Source organism: Larus michahellis, chromosome 2 (assembly GCF_964199755.1).
Source record: "Larus michahellis chromosome 2, bLarMic1.1, whole genome shotgun sequence".
Taxonomy (NCBI): domain Eukaryota; kingdom Metazoa; phylum Chordata; class Aves; order Charadriiformes; family Laridae; genus Larus; species Larus michahellis.
In genome coordinates, this window is record NC_133897.1 from 23391132 (window position 1) to 23403944 (window position 12813).

Consider the following 12813-nt stretch of genomic DNA (forward strand, 5'->3'; position numbering starts at 1 on the left):
GCTAAACAAATCTGTGGATGAATATAATGTAGTTTACGTCTTGTTACTCCGATTTGTTGATCTTTTTTTTTTTCTTCCTTGTAGACTCCAGAAGCTTCCAAAATACCTACTTTTAGAAAATGTTAAAGGATTTGAATCCTCTTCTGCGAGGTAAAGTCTAATTTATGCAGGTTTTCGTTTTTAATAAAGGACACTTTCTGTAGAAGGGGAAGGCAGGATTTTTATTTCCTTGAATTTAAGTTAGCAAAATAGAGTGAGATGAGACAGCTGGCAGCTATGGGTTAAAAATGTTGTTTGAATTTAGGAGTGAAAATCTTAGGTTGCGAAAGGAACTTGCTATTTCTCTAAGCAGATAAAATACGTTATAATAGTTGACTCCATTGATATTTTATTTGATGATCATGTGTCCTTATGAAAGGGTCAATATTAAATTTCAAAGAAAAATAACAATATGTATAGTATTCAGAGGTTTGGGGTTTTTATCCATGTCAGAAGCTCATGGAATCTTGTGTTAAGATATACAGTAGGGGGGCTTTCTTCAGTACCTGTGTTGATAGTAGATTATTGCTGATTCACGATTGCCATCAAATGGTCCAGAGATACATTATGAAGACTGTATATGTTCTGTGTCTGAAATGTGGAAGAGGAGAGCTGTCAATAAGATTACCTAATGACAGCAGGAATGTTCTTGTCTCTTGTGGGCAAAGCAGGAGACAGGAGGTTGTGGTCTTCCTTCTCGTTTCTTGCTGGAATAAAGTAGGATCTTTCCATAGCGTTCCTTAAAGCACCAAGAGAGCAGCCACCCTGCATATCATGCTCCTTAATGAGTATGGCAGGCAGCTGGGAGACATGTTCAGCTCTCTCACTGGTTTAGGTGTGCAGCAGTCCTCTGTGAACACTTGGACGCTTTGTTGGAGGTGCAGGCTGCTGCTGTAGACCCTGTGATTCCCTAGGCTATACCTTGCGGGCCAGTGTTTGGAACAAGTTATAGTTCAGAAAACACACCGGTCAGATACTTGCTTTCTCTTATGATGCTTGGAGTGCAGTGTCACATACAGTGCCAGGTATAGGTCACAGCTCGTGCTTTTTGTATAGTTCCAGCCTTGTGCAGTCTGCATAGAATAGAAAAGACAAGTCCTTTTAAGAAAATTTCCATTTTGGTGATTTTGCATTGTTTATAAGGTATAGTCCTACTTCACTGTTATTATCAAAGCCACCGATTTTTGTCATCCCTTGAGTTGGCTTTTTTTTTTTAGGTTTAGCTGATGCCATGTATGTAAACAGAGGTAAGTAGTGAGCTATTTGTAGTGGTTTTAATCTCCTGTTTTATAATTCACAATAAAGAGAATGTCTTGCCCTCTGATTATTTTCCTTGTCGACACAATATAAGTACTCTCCTAGAGATGGGGTATTTTTTGAAGGAGTGTTTGCACCGAAGTAGGTGTGAGATACCTGTGAATGTGTAATAGTCATTTTTGGCTACGGTAACACTGAACTTTGTATGTTGTCTCCTCAAGTTCAGAAGTGGATGACTTCATATCTATAATTCTCTGTACAATTCTTTCACTGAATGTGCTGAATGTCTTGGTACCTAAGGTGGTGCATTTAATGTGTTTTTATTTAGGATAAAAGAAGGCCTAAAGGTTGTTTGAAGGGGGTAATTGCTTTTTGATTCTTTTCCCTGTCAGAAATGAACTTCTGCGAACACTAGAAACATGTGGATTTAAATATCAAGAATTTCTCTTGTCTCCAACCTGTGTGAGTACTAAAATTACTCTAATATTATTTAACTGTTCAAACTGCATTGAGCCCAAGAACATTCGAAAATGATCTTTTGTATTAGAAAAGAAAGTGATGCCCACAGCATACACTTCTGAATGAGAAAGCCATCTGGCATGACTTCTGATTCCTCATCAGTGTACTGGCATAATCATACTGCTGTTATTGTTCAGATCCTAGTCCCATATTACTTTGCTACCATTTGATATTTTTCAAGAAGGCAGGAATTTACACCATGACCAGGAAGGTGGTTTTCCCTGCAGGAGCCTCATTGCTTCAGAAATGCTGATGCCTGTGAATTTCCCAGCACAGAAAATATGACTCTCATTTGTGGGAGGAGGGGCTTTGTTTGCATGTTTCCCTGGCAACTGAAAACAGAGTTGAAAGAGATTTCAGATTGTACAAGACTAAATGGAATCAGTGAAGTACTGTATATATCTGAGAGAAGCTGATAGAGGGTAGCTTGAAAACCAGTTGAGGTGCATTTGTTTCATTGTTAGATGTCTTGTAATTCCGTGTTCAAAAAGGCAAGGAGATGCCTTTTTGCTTTTTTAAAAGAAAACAGATGGCACCTGTAACAAGAAATCATGATGCATGCCATTTTTCTTCTTACCTTGCATAAAAATGTGTTTACATTCCTGTTCGTTTACAGAGAAAATAAAACCAATGAGGTACAAAGAATAATTGCCCGCTTGTTTCCTTGAAAATACCTAGGCATGGAAGTTATAACTGTTCAGGATATATATTTGTGTAGCATAGTTCTATTAGTGTATATAATGGTAGGTAACTTGTATGACGCTATAGACCACTTTTTCTCTCTTTATCACGTGGACTAAAGGCTTGTGGATTTTGCTTACAGCTTGGCATTCCCAATTCTAGACTGCGATACTTTCTAATTGCAAAGCTTCACCAAGAGCCATTTTCCTTTCAAACTCCTGGTCAGGTGAGTCCGTTAGTGTTATTTGAATTTGCTTTGTTTCATGAAGATTGATTATTAAATTTTCACTTTAGTGGTGTGTGTTGATGAATGAAGAGAGGGGTAAGTGATATCAACAAAAAAGTTAAATTCTGTCTCTCTCTTTCAGTCTGGATACTGAGTTTTCTAAGGAGTGAAATGCATGCCAGTGGCTTAGGTGGCTTTAAACAGTTGGGGGTCAGTGCCTGATAGTGGGCTAGAAAACAATGTATTCTGCTGCTTTTTTCACACCCTTGGAAAGGTCTTTTTGCAGAGGCAATTATTTATGGTTGTTCCTGACATCATTGCTGGTAGGTCAGCAAATCTTGATGCTAACAGTTTTTGAAATCTTCATGAAAATAACATTGAATGGTTTTTTGCTTTATTTTGAGCATCTCTGAAGGAATTCTTATTCACTGCAGAGACTGCTCTCAAGTTGTTCGTCAAATGCAGTTCTTTAATATTATTCTCACCATTTGTTCCTAGATTTTGACAAGATTCCCAGATCAGGATCCAGAAGACTTATTCAAGGACAAAGTTGCTGACAAAGTGGGTGAAGCTATTTCTTTCTCGTCTTCTGAAGAGAAGAATCTGGATCCAAACATCGGTCCTGATTGCAGCAGCAAGAAGAGTTTACCGAAAGGGTCCTTTCTTTTTAAGCTTGAAACAGTAGAAGAAATTGAAAGAAAACACGGTCAGGACAATGATTCCTCTATTCAAATGCTAAAAGATTTCTTGGAAGAGGAAAATGAAGAAATGAGTCAGTATTTCTTACCACCGAAGTCCTTACTGCGCTATGCTTTCTTGCTGGACATTGTTAAACCCACCTGCCGCAGATCCACATGCTTTACAAAAGGGTAAGCTGTCTTGCTGAATCATCTTTTGAAATGTTAACTGTGTTTTTGCTTGTGTACTGTAAAAACAAGGAGAGACATTTCATCAAAAAAAAAAACAGGCTTCTGAAAAAATCCTTCTTATATAGTATGCTTCCTGGTCCAGTGGAATGCCAGCATGAGAATCTGTCTGGCAGAACATCATGTGCCCACTCCAAAAAGGCATTCACAAAAGACAGAGCCATTTGTTGTTGACCTTCACAGAAGCTTAATTACCCCTGCGGAAATATGGTTCCAGTAGAATGGTATAGTACTGACTCACTAATGACTTTTTTTATGTTGCTCAATGAAGTGTCATGCATGAGAGATCCATTCCTCATTAAAACTGTCTCCACTGTACATTCTATCGATTTCTTGGATTTTTCGGCTGTGTAGGTCAGAATAGCTGTGGATTGACCATATGTCATAAAACCAGTTAAGTTGCTGCATTTCAAATTGTATTTGATGGAGCAGGACATCAGTGCTTTTCTGTCTGGTAGTTTTCTGATTTGTACTTTGCAATTTCAAGTTTGACTGCCGGAGGTAGTTGAGTGTTCTGAAACCCCACAGAAAACCAGTCAAGAGCTTTTTCACTGAATGCATTTGTGTTGGAAAATGACAGCTGGAGCCTGGAAGTTTGTGGGAAATGTTAATATCAGTGAATTTTTCAAATTATATATTTTTTTTTAAATTCTCAGAATGTATCAACAAAATGTCTTAGTTGATGAGTTAAAGCTAATTACAACTTTTTTTTCCAATTAGTAGAAATTAGACAGCCAGGTTGACAGAGTTGCTGCAGATTTAATGATTTCAATTTTCTGACAATAAAAAAGCTGAGAGAGAAAGCATTTCAGAAGTTCAAAATTTGTGCAACAGGAAAGCCTTTCTCCCAGCTCTCATTGCCAGACACCTTTCATGCCCTCACTCTTTTGAGTTGTGGGGGAGTCGGCACCTCGTGGGATCTGTTTCCTAACTAGAATAGTCAAATAAAAAACCTTAGGCCGGAATGATCCTGTATGTATTTCACATATGCCTTAGGTGTCATCAAAAACAAATTGGCCACTTGTGGTTTCACTAGAATACATCATGGTAGTTTGTGGTCATGTTTATCAAAATCACACTGAAGGAGGCTCCTGAGCAGTTAATATGAAGTCTTTATGTATAGTGGTGGGAAATCTGACATGGAACGTGACTGTTGCCCTTCTGCTGATGTGGAAGGAGCCAGGCCAGATAGCTGTGGTAGTTTTTCTTGGCTCAAAATGTAGGGATCTAATTTACTGTCTTTGTTCCCATTTTTAAGAGCCTTTGGGAAGGAAGGTTTCCAACATGGTTCTCTATGGGGTCGTATCATTTACAGCTCTGCATTAAGAGAAGGATTCTAATTACATGTCAGGCTTCATCCAGGTCACTTTTCTGAAGCCAAGAATAAGTTGCTGCTGCATGTGTTCTAGGAGTTCTAGTTTTATGTTTCTCCAAAGCATGAGATTTAGGAAAGAGGACCCTGAATGGAGCAGAACAGCACTCCAAGTAGTGCAGAGAATCTCACTGCTGAGATGCCTACCTGGTGTCTGTCTTACAAGTCATACTGATCATCAGCTTTGAGACTGGAAGAAAAATTTCCCTCAGTTCTGATTGGTCTTCAGATATTTCCAGGTTTGTGTGATGAGGATAATCCAGGTATGCCTTCTCCAGTCCTTGCTAATTCAGGGACCACAAACACTGATATTTCAGCCATGTTTTTTGCCTTTCTGCCTTTGTCATACCAGTATGTCATCTGAAAGGCTTTGGTAGAGTATAGGGCAAAAGGTAATGGCCTGTGATGCATGAGAGATCAAGCAGATGATCCTGTGTTCCCTTCCGACCTTAGACTCCTAGGCAATTGGAAAATGATTGCAGAGTTCCTTGAGACTACAGATGCCATGGTTTCTCTTAGGAGTATGTTTGTGGTGACTGAATTTGGAAGAGGAAATTGTCCCTTTTAAAGGACAGAGCAAATGAAAACTACTTCTTTAGATATAATCATTCTGGACTTGTAAATTCTTGCTATGCTATTGACAAGAGAAGCAATGTCTTTTAAAATACTGTAATATTAGTTACAGAAACTCTCTCTAGTATTGTGGAAACTGCCTTTTTGTTAGTCATAATATAGGACACAATATATCCAGAAATAATGTATTATGTGTATGAAATTAAAAGGTTTTTTTGAAAGCTTACAGAAATAAAGAGAAGAGGGAAAAAAAAATCTTGAGTCAGATGAAAATGGAAGATGTAATTTCTTAAGCGACCTTCTTTCATTATAACTGGTAATGAAATGTCAGAAAATCAATGCATCACTTTTACTGTGGCAAAAATTCCCATCTTTAATTATGTTCTGAGTCTAAGGTAGGGATGTTAATTTTTCTGTAGTCAGCAACTAGAATAATGATAGCAATCCAGCTAACGTTGGCTGTCTGCCCACGTTTGTGTTAAAAAACCAACAGGCACCCCGCAGCCCCCAAACCACTTTTACACCAGTTGGATTTTTCTTTTTGTGAGGAGTTCTGTACTCTAGTGCCAATTATTTAGACTGAAGTGTTTTATATAATGTGGATCTTATTAAAAGATTCTTTTCTCTCAATAAACCTCTAAAATGCCACTTTGAAATTTATCCTCGTTTATTTATTTTGGCTCAGATATATTCATCTGAAATATGATCCAATGCTATATAAGATGATCATCAGGATTTTGCAGTGCTAAGTGTGTTACATTGTTAAACTTGTTGCATTTTCAGAATGCAACTAATCAGTTAAAGGTGATGTATTTACAACACAGTTTGATTCCATGTGTTTTTAATCTGTATCACTGTTTAGGGCCTTTTGTTCTGATCCTAAGGAAGATTTGCAAGCACTTTATTTTAAAATGAGTGCTGCCCTCACTGATACTGGCAGAATTACTCGTAAGCTTTTACAACTAAAGAAGAAATTCTCAAGATTGAGCCATTCTAGGTCATTGTATCTGTGCTGAAGGGAGACCATTCCTTTATTCATTGTGGAATTAGAAAGGCTTGAAACAAAAATTGTTCCAGTGCCTTGCTTTAGAATGGGCCCCAAGTGGAGCAAAAGACTTTTATAACTGACTTTACAGATGCATGGATAAAACTAGAGAATAGTGTCTTTTAATGGTTGCAAACCAGATCCCTCTAATGCAGGGAATCTTCCGAAGTTCTTCAGCTATGCAAAATCCATCTCTTGACTTGACTCAGTCTCTTTCTGTACAGGATGTTCAAAAGCTGTCGTAGTTGAATCAGCAGAGCATGTTTCCGAAAGCCCATAATTATATTTAAATGATATCCTGGAAGAGACTACAGGGTAAACATGTTGTTATGCAATCAACCACAAAACATCCAAAAAAACTATCATATGGTTTTAGAATGTAAGTTTGCTTACTCTTTAGTTGGATTTAATTTTTTTCTTTCTTTCTTCTACTGCTCTGCATAGATGTCTGGCCATCCCCCATCCCTTCCCTTTGTGGAAAATCCACAAGCAACCGAAAGTTAAATATAACTGAACCACTTTGTTCCTAATGGATTGCTGGAGGCTCACGCTAATGGTTCTCCTTTGAATACGGAGAGCTAGGTCCTCTGGGACCATTTGTCCTTTAACACATTTTGCCTTAATGTAAAATTGGTTTGTGCAATGTAGATGTCCCTTTCTGATGATGTTATGCTTGAATTCCTTGGCCTTGTATAGTTGCCTTATAAGGCACTAGTGTGGGTGAACCCTAGTGCATTGATTACAAACTCATCCCTAGAGAACATGTTCAGAGGCTACTGCGCTCCAAAGGTTAGCATTGTTAATGACAAGGCCTTTTGCTTTATCTATCCAGGACGCTATTTGTTAATCAAAGCAAAGGAACTTTAATTAACCTCCTTGAATCTTTGCAATTGTCAGTACTGTGAAGTCTGATGAAATACTAATTTAAGATTGTTATTTTTTTGTTAAGGTATGGACACTATGTAGAGGGCACAGGCTCAGTTCTGCAGACAGCAGTAGATGTACAGGTAAAAATGTGTAGACTATCATGTCAGAACCATTTCTTTCAAAACTTGTATTTTTTTGGTCTTCTGCTTTGTTATTCTGAATATTGTAACAAAAAAAAATTAAAACTACATTTTATGGCAACTGAGTTTCCAATCAATTTACTGTGCATTCCTAAACAAGAGTTTATTTTAATCAAAATTATATGTGTTCCCCTCTCAGTGGAGTTGCTATTATTTTATTATCTGTAGTGTCATGCAGAGGTTTTAGAGGGATATGTGAAAACATTAAAAATGATTAATTCTATTGATAAACTACAGTACAGTGTTGCAAATCTAGGGCCATTTTTTGTGCACAGATGATCCAGTAAATATTGTCAAATGTTTAACATGTTTGAATTTCAAAAGTATTATTTGTCTGGGAAGACACAGTATTTTGAAAAGTTCTACTCTTAATATTAAGTTCATCACAAAGTGGTATTTTGGCACTGGGGAATGTAAAAATAAATGTATCGGTGAATGATCATTCAAAGATACTTTTCACAAAGCCTGTTTTGTACACAAGCACCTCCTCGTGCACTTCTGTGCTGTTCGCTAATATTATATGGCATTTCTAAGCATAAGAAGAATGCAGCTTTGGAATTCAGGATAATCTCAAAGCGGATGTATTAAAACAGCTGCATCCATACAGCTTAATTTGTGTGCATGGTCTGCTATGGAGTTATATTAAGTCACTATCCTATTATTAACAAATGTTTATAGTTCTTTGATTGCCTAATTAAGTATTGGTATAGCTTGTAACTGGAGGAAGAAATGATGAATGTCCTCATGGCAACATTGATTTCTTTCTTGCAAGTCCATGTGTTGAGATATTGGCTGCAAAAATACAACACCAGTCATACTTTCAGGTAAAACACGTTGTTGTCTTTGGCACTGTGATAATCAAAGAAATATTCTGTTAAGATATGAGTGTTAAATTTTACTTATTTGGCCTGCATCAGTGATATCTTTTGTTTTGGATATTCTTCATAGCTTGAATCAGTGTTTAAACACATTGAGGAGTTACCAGAAGAAGAGAAGCTTATGAAATTGTCAACACTAAAACTGAGGTATTTTACCCCAAGAGAAATAGCAAATCTTCATGGATTCCCTCTGGAATTTGGTATGTGCTGCATAGTACACATTTCTACATCATTCATCAAAAATGCCAATGTAGCCTTTTTACTGGGGACTAAATCCACGGGTTTTATTTTGGTTGTTTTGTTTTGTTTTTTTTCTTTTTGGACCACTCAATTCTTATGATTGATTCTGGTTATTTAACTAACTCTGAATTTCTGAGTTTCCACTAGCTTTTTATATTTTATAAGAGCCAGCTTCTGTGGTTAGGTTTATCTTCATAAACTAAGAAAAAAGTTTTGGCATGAAAAATGCTCTCTTATTGAATGGCAAAGAAGGAATACCTTTGTTTAAAGTTGAAACTATTTAATCAGCAGCCAACATTACTCACAACTGTGGTAAGGCAACGTATCTTGCCAGTTTAGGAGGTCTGTTAGCGGTTCTCAGTGCTTGAGCTGCTTGCTTTCTCCCTTCCACACATTTGCAGCTGCTGACAGAAAGGGAATTTTAGAAGATACAGATACTTCTTTGTTCAGGAGTAACCAAACTCTTCAGTTAATGATCTTTTAAGTCATCTCTGTTTTCTAGAAGAGGCAGTCCTAGCCCTTGGTCAGTTACTTCATTTTCTGACTGTTTTTGTGGAGGAGAGGGAGTCAAGGAACAAGACTCAGCAATACCAGTACATTGGACAAAGGTCAACCAGAACTAAGCCTGAAACATTCACCAGAGTTCCCCTTCTAGAGAAAGGCAGGCAGGAAAGTGTAGCTGTTACTGCCTGCTAAGGAGCTTCGCCTGCTGCCGTCACGTCGTATCTATGTACTGTCTCTCAGCAACACGAGCATCCGTAGAAGATGCCACTGATCTTGAGTAATTTGTTGTATTTTTCTTCGACTTCCTCAGTGACTTAGAGTTCTGAGGAGTGCTAATAACTTATGTATTTCTTTCTTTTGCAGTTTTGGTTGCTTTCTTATTTATTGCTTACAGTTATATTCAAAATTACTACATTCAAGGAACATTATCGAGGTTGAAAAGTCAAATGTTAGAGTTGCCATCACTAAGCTTACTTGTTTAAGAGTGTTTGCAGCACTGTGCTTCAATGAGTTAACATGACAACATGCAGGATTCTGTCATAGCCTCTCTCCTTTAAAAGATTTGGGGGTGTTTTGTAGACAGCTTTTTTCTTAGCACAGAAAGGTAGGCTGATATAGGCTGATGTAAAGAAACTTAAGCTTAACATGGCTGGATTTGGCTTGTATGAGTTTATCATGCTGTTCAAGCTCCCTTTTGAGCACAGAATTGCCCGTTTTCTCTTTTTTTTTTTTAATTTTTAAGTACAGCTTGTGTTTTCCAAATGCTAAATCAGTCTTTGCAACATCACCAAGAGGTGTAGTAGGGTTAATACTGCTTGTATTTTACAGAGGGAGAACCGAGACAATGGAGAAATTTATGTTTGGCAGACCCCATTAATTTAGGGTGATAAGTTTGCGAAACCTGACCTTTACTATTTCATAGTGCTTAGAATGGTGACATGCTTTCTCTGTTCAGAGCTCATCTTCAGGAACAGCTGTGAGCTTCAGTATTTTCACAAACCAGAACTGAATTCTCAAGACAAGTCAGGCTTCTGAATTTGAGCAGCATCCAGGTCGTCAGCATCTGTTGTGGTTTTGGCCAAATTGGCTAATGGCCGGCGACAGAGAGGAGGAGGAGAGATAAAGAGATACATAAGTTTAGAAAAAACTGAACTACTTCAATGAAATATTAATAATAAAATAAAAAGGAAATAATAAAATAGATACAGTATATACCACACTGTATTAAGCTCCCAGGATGATGTCACCGTCAGGCACGGGGGAAGTCCCAGACTGGACTCGGCAACGGGTGGGAACTGGATTCCAGAGCTGGAGTCAGGAACACACAGATCAGGATCAAAGGCAGATGAACGGACAGGGTCCTCCTCGGACGTCAGCCATTGAAGAAAAGAGAGCTGACCCTTTGATCCCTCAGCTTTTATACCGAGCATGGGGCAGATGGGATGGAATACCCCTGTTGGTCAATTTTGGGTCACCTGTCCTGTCCGATCCTCCCTGCAGGTGGGACCTCTCTATGCTTTTCCATTTCTGACCCTCCAGTGGGGCAAATAACGAAATTATCTGACTTTGGTTGTTATAGCAATAAGTTTAAGCAAGAGTCTCTCTGCATACCATTCCTTGGTACAAACTGTAAATATTGGTCTTATCACTCTGAGAACGAACAGTTTTTGGCACAATATGCTGTTAGTTTCAGAGAGTTAGAAGAGGCCTAGCTAAGAAGTAAAATTACTGAACAGAAAGTTGGTTCCATTTTACCTCAAACCAGGACAGCATCTACACAGCGCTCATTTAGCAAACTTGTCTTCTGTCACCTGGGAACTGCAGATGGAGGGACAGGGACAGATTCCACGTCTCAGAGGGCAGCACCCTTCTGCCTTAATCATGGGACCTTCTTTATGGTTCTTGCAGTTCCCTGCCTCACTTTTCCAACTTCCACAACACATGAAACAAGCCTCTCCCATCCAGTGGCTTCCTCTCACATATACTCCTGATTCATAGGCACAACAAGGTTTTCCTACTGCGCTGAGTCACAAGGCTGACATTTCTTTCCTTTCTGTTTAATCTAAGGCATTTCCCACTTTGTACTTAGTGTTACTCAGCTCTAGGCTGATTGAAATCTCTGGTGAATTTAGGTACTATAATCTAAGCTTCTTTTGAGGATTTGCAAGATATGGGGTTTTTTTGAAAGTTGCTGTATTTATGGCTACAGCAAAGGGTGTTTCCCTGACAGCATTTCTCCCATGTTAAATTTCAAGTCATTATTGTGAAGTGTGGTATTTCCAGCGGGAAATGTGCTATAATTTCGCTGCTCCTGTGTTCTGTAGTGACAGCAACAGTTGGACTCAAATTTTCAACAACAGAAAGTCTGGAGATGTACCCACTGCAAATATGTTGTTGGTCTAAGAAGCTAAAGAATGAGAAAATTATACGCTGAAAATGAAATAAAGAGAATGTCAGGAAGCTTTGTAACAGATGCTGTTGCTAGCTGCAGCTGCAGTATTATCAGAAGAAACATGATTGTGTCTAAATGGTCCTATATTTTAACAAATTGATGGCCTTTTCTAATATGTGAGATCCAGAGTTAAAATTATTGTTAGTTCTTAACATTAACAGATTTATTGTGCTTTTAACATCTAAATGTATAAATAGTAATTGCACTATAAGTCAATGAAATACTGCAGTCATTCTTCTTAGCCGCTGCTGTGAGTCCCACAGCAATATCATTAATAGTGATCAGAGCATTCTTGCACCTGCGACCTGCTTTCATGAGGGTGATGTCAGGATGCCTTTTCCATTTCTCCTGTTAGTGATGTATGTAAGCTATTAGGAAACAAATGGCAGCCTAGTAGAAAGCCAGCACAATGTGGTAGTGCATGTTGCCGAGGCCATGACGTCATCAAATAACATGCATGACCTAAATGATGTGAGAGCTGTGCAGCAAGTGCCAGCATACTATGAGTTGTTAAATCTGTCCTGATGTAGGCTACTCTTGAGCCAAGAAGGTGCAAGATAATTTTAACATGCAGATGGAGGAGGCTTGGAATAAAGGAAACAGTGAGCCCTGACAATTAATTCAGGCTTTCAGTTGCCAAAATGCAGAAGGAGAACCTTTGAAATTTTCAGGGTACAGGTAAGCTTCTTGGGCAATAAGTGCATGTGCACATGTGTGTGCACGCATAAATGTGTATTTATTTTTATATACTTTTTAAAACGTATAGATTCTGTACTTTATTCAGTGATTTAATGTGAAAACTCCATCTAAGGAAGTGTGTGGGAGCACAAGTGATTGTTCCAAAGAGAGAAGAACGGTTGCCCAGATATGCATGCCAGAAGGCTGGGCAGAGTGGATGGAGCTGGCAGAAGATGTGTTTACCAAAGCAGTCTACATTTGAGGCATTAATAACTGGCAGAGAAGGATGGAACAACTCCTCCCAGACACCTCCTCCTTGGCTTTCCACCCTTGGCTCAGCAACTGCCCAGCCATGT

The 12813-nt window shown here is 38.4% G+C and overlaps 1 protein-coding gene across 17 annotated transcripts in view; it reads left to right on the forward strand.

The window, feature by feature from the left end:
- Window positions 1-12813, forward strand: part of TRDMT1 (tRNA aspartic acid methyltransferase 1) — a 30322-nt gene that overhangs the window by 15762 nt on the left and 1747 nt on the right. For 11 of the 17 annotated variants that reach the window (XM_074574550.1, XM_074574548.1, XM_074574551.1 and 8 more), the window contains 6 exons: window positions 85-150; window positions 1689-1758; window positions 2639-2722; window positions 3221-3591; window positions 7588-7645; window positions 8654-8783. In XM_074574550.1, the coding sequence (XP_074430651.1) occupies window positions 85-150; window positions 1689-1758; window positions 2639-2722; window positions 3221-3591; window positions 7588-7645; window positions 8654-8783 (779 nt within the window). The other 6 variants (XR_012585465.1, XR_012585463.1, XR_012585466.1 and 3 more) reach the window with 5 other exon arrangements.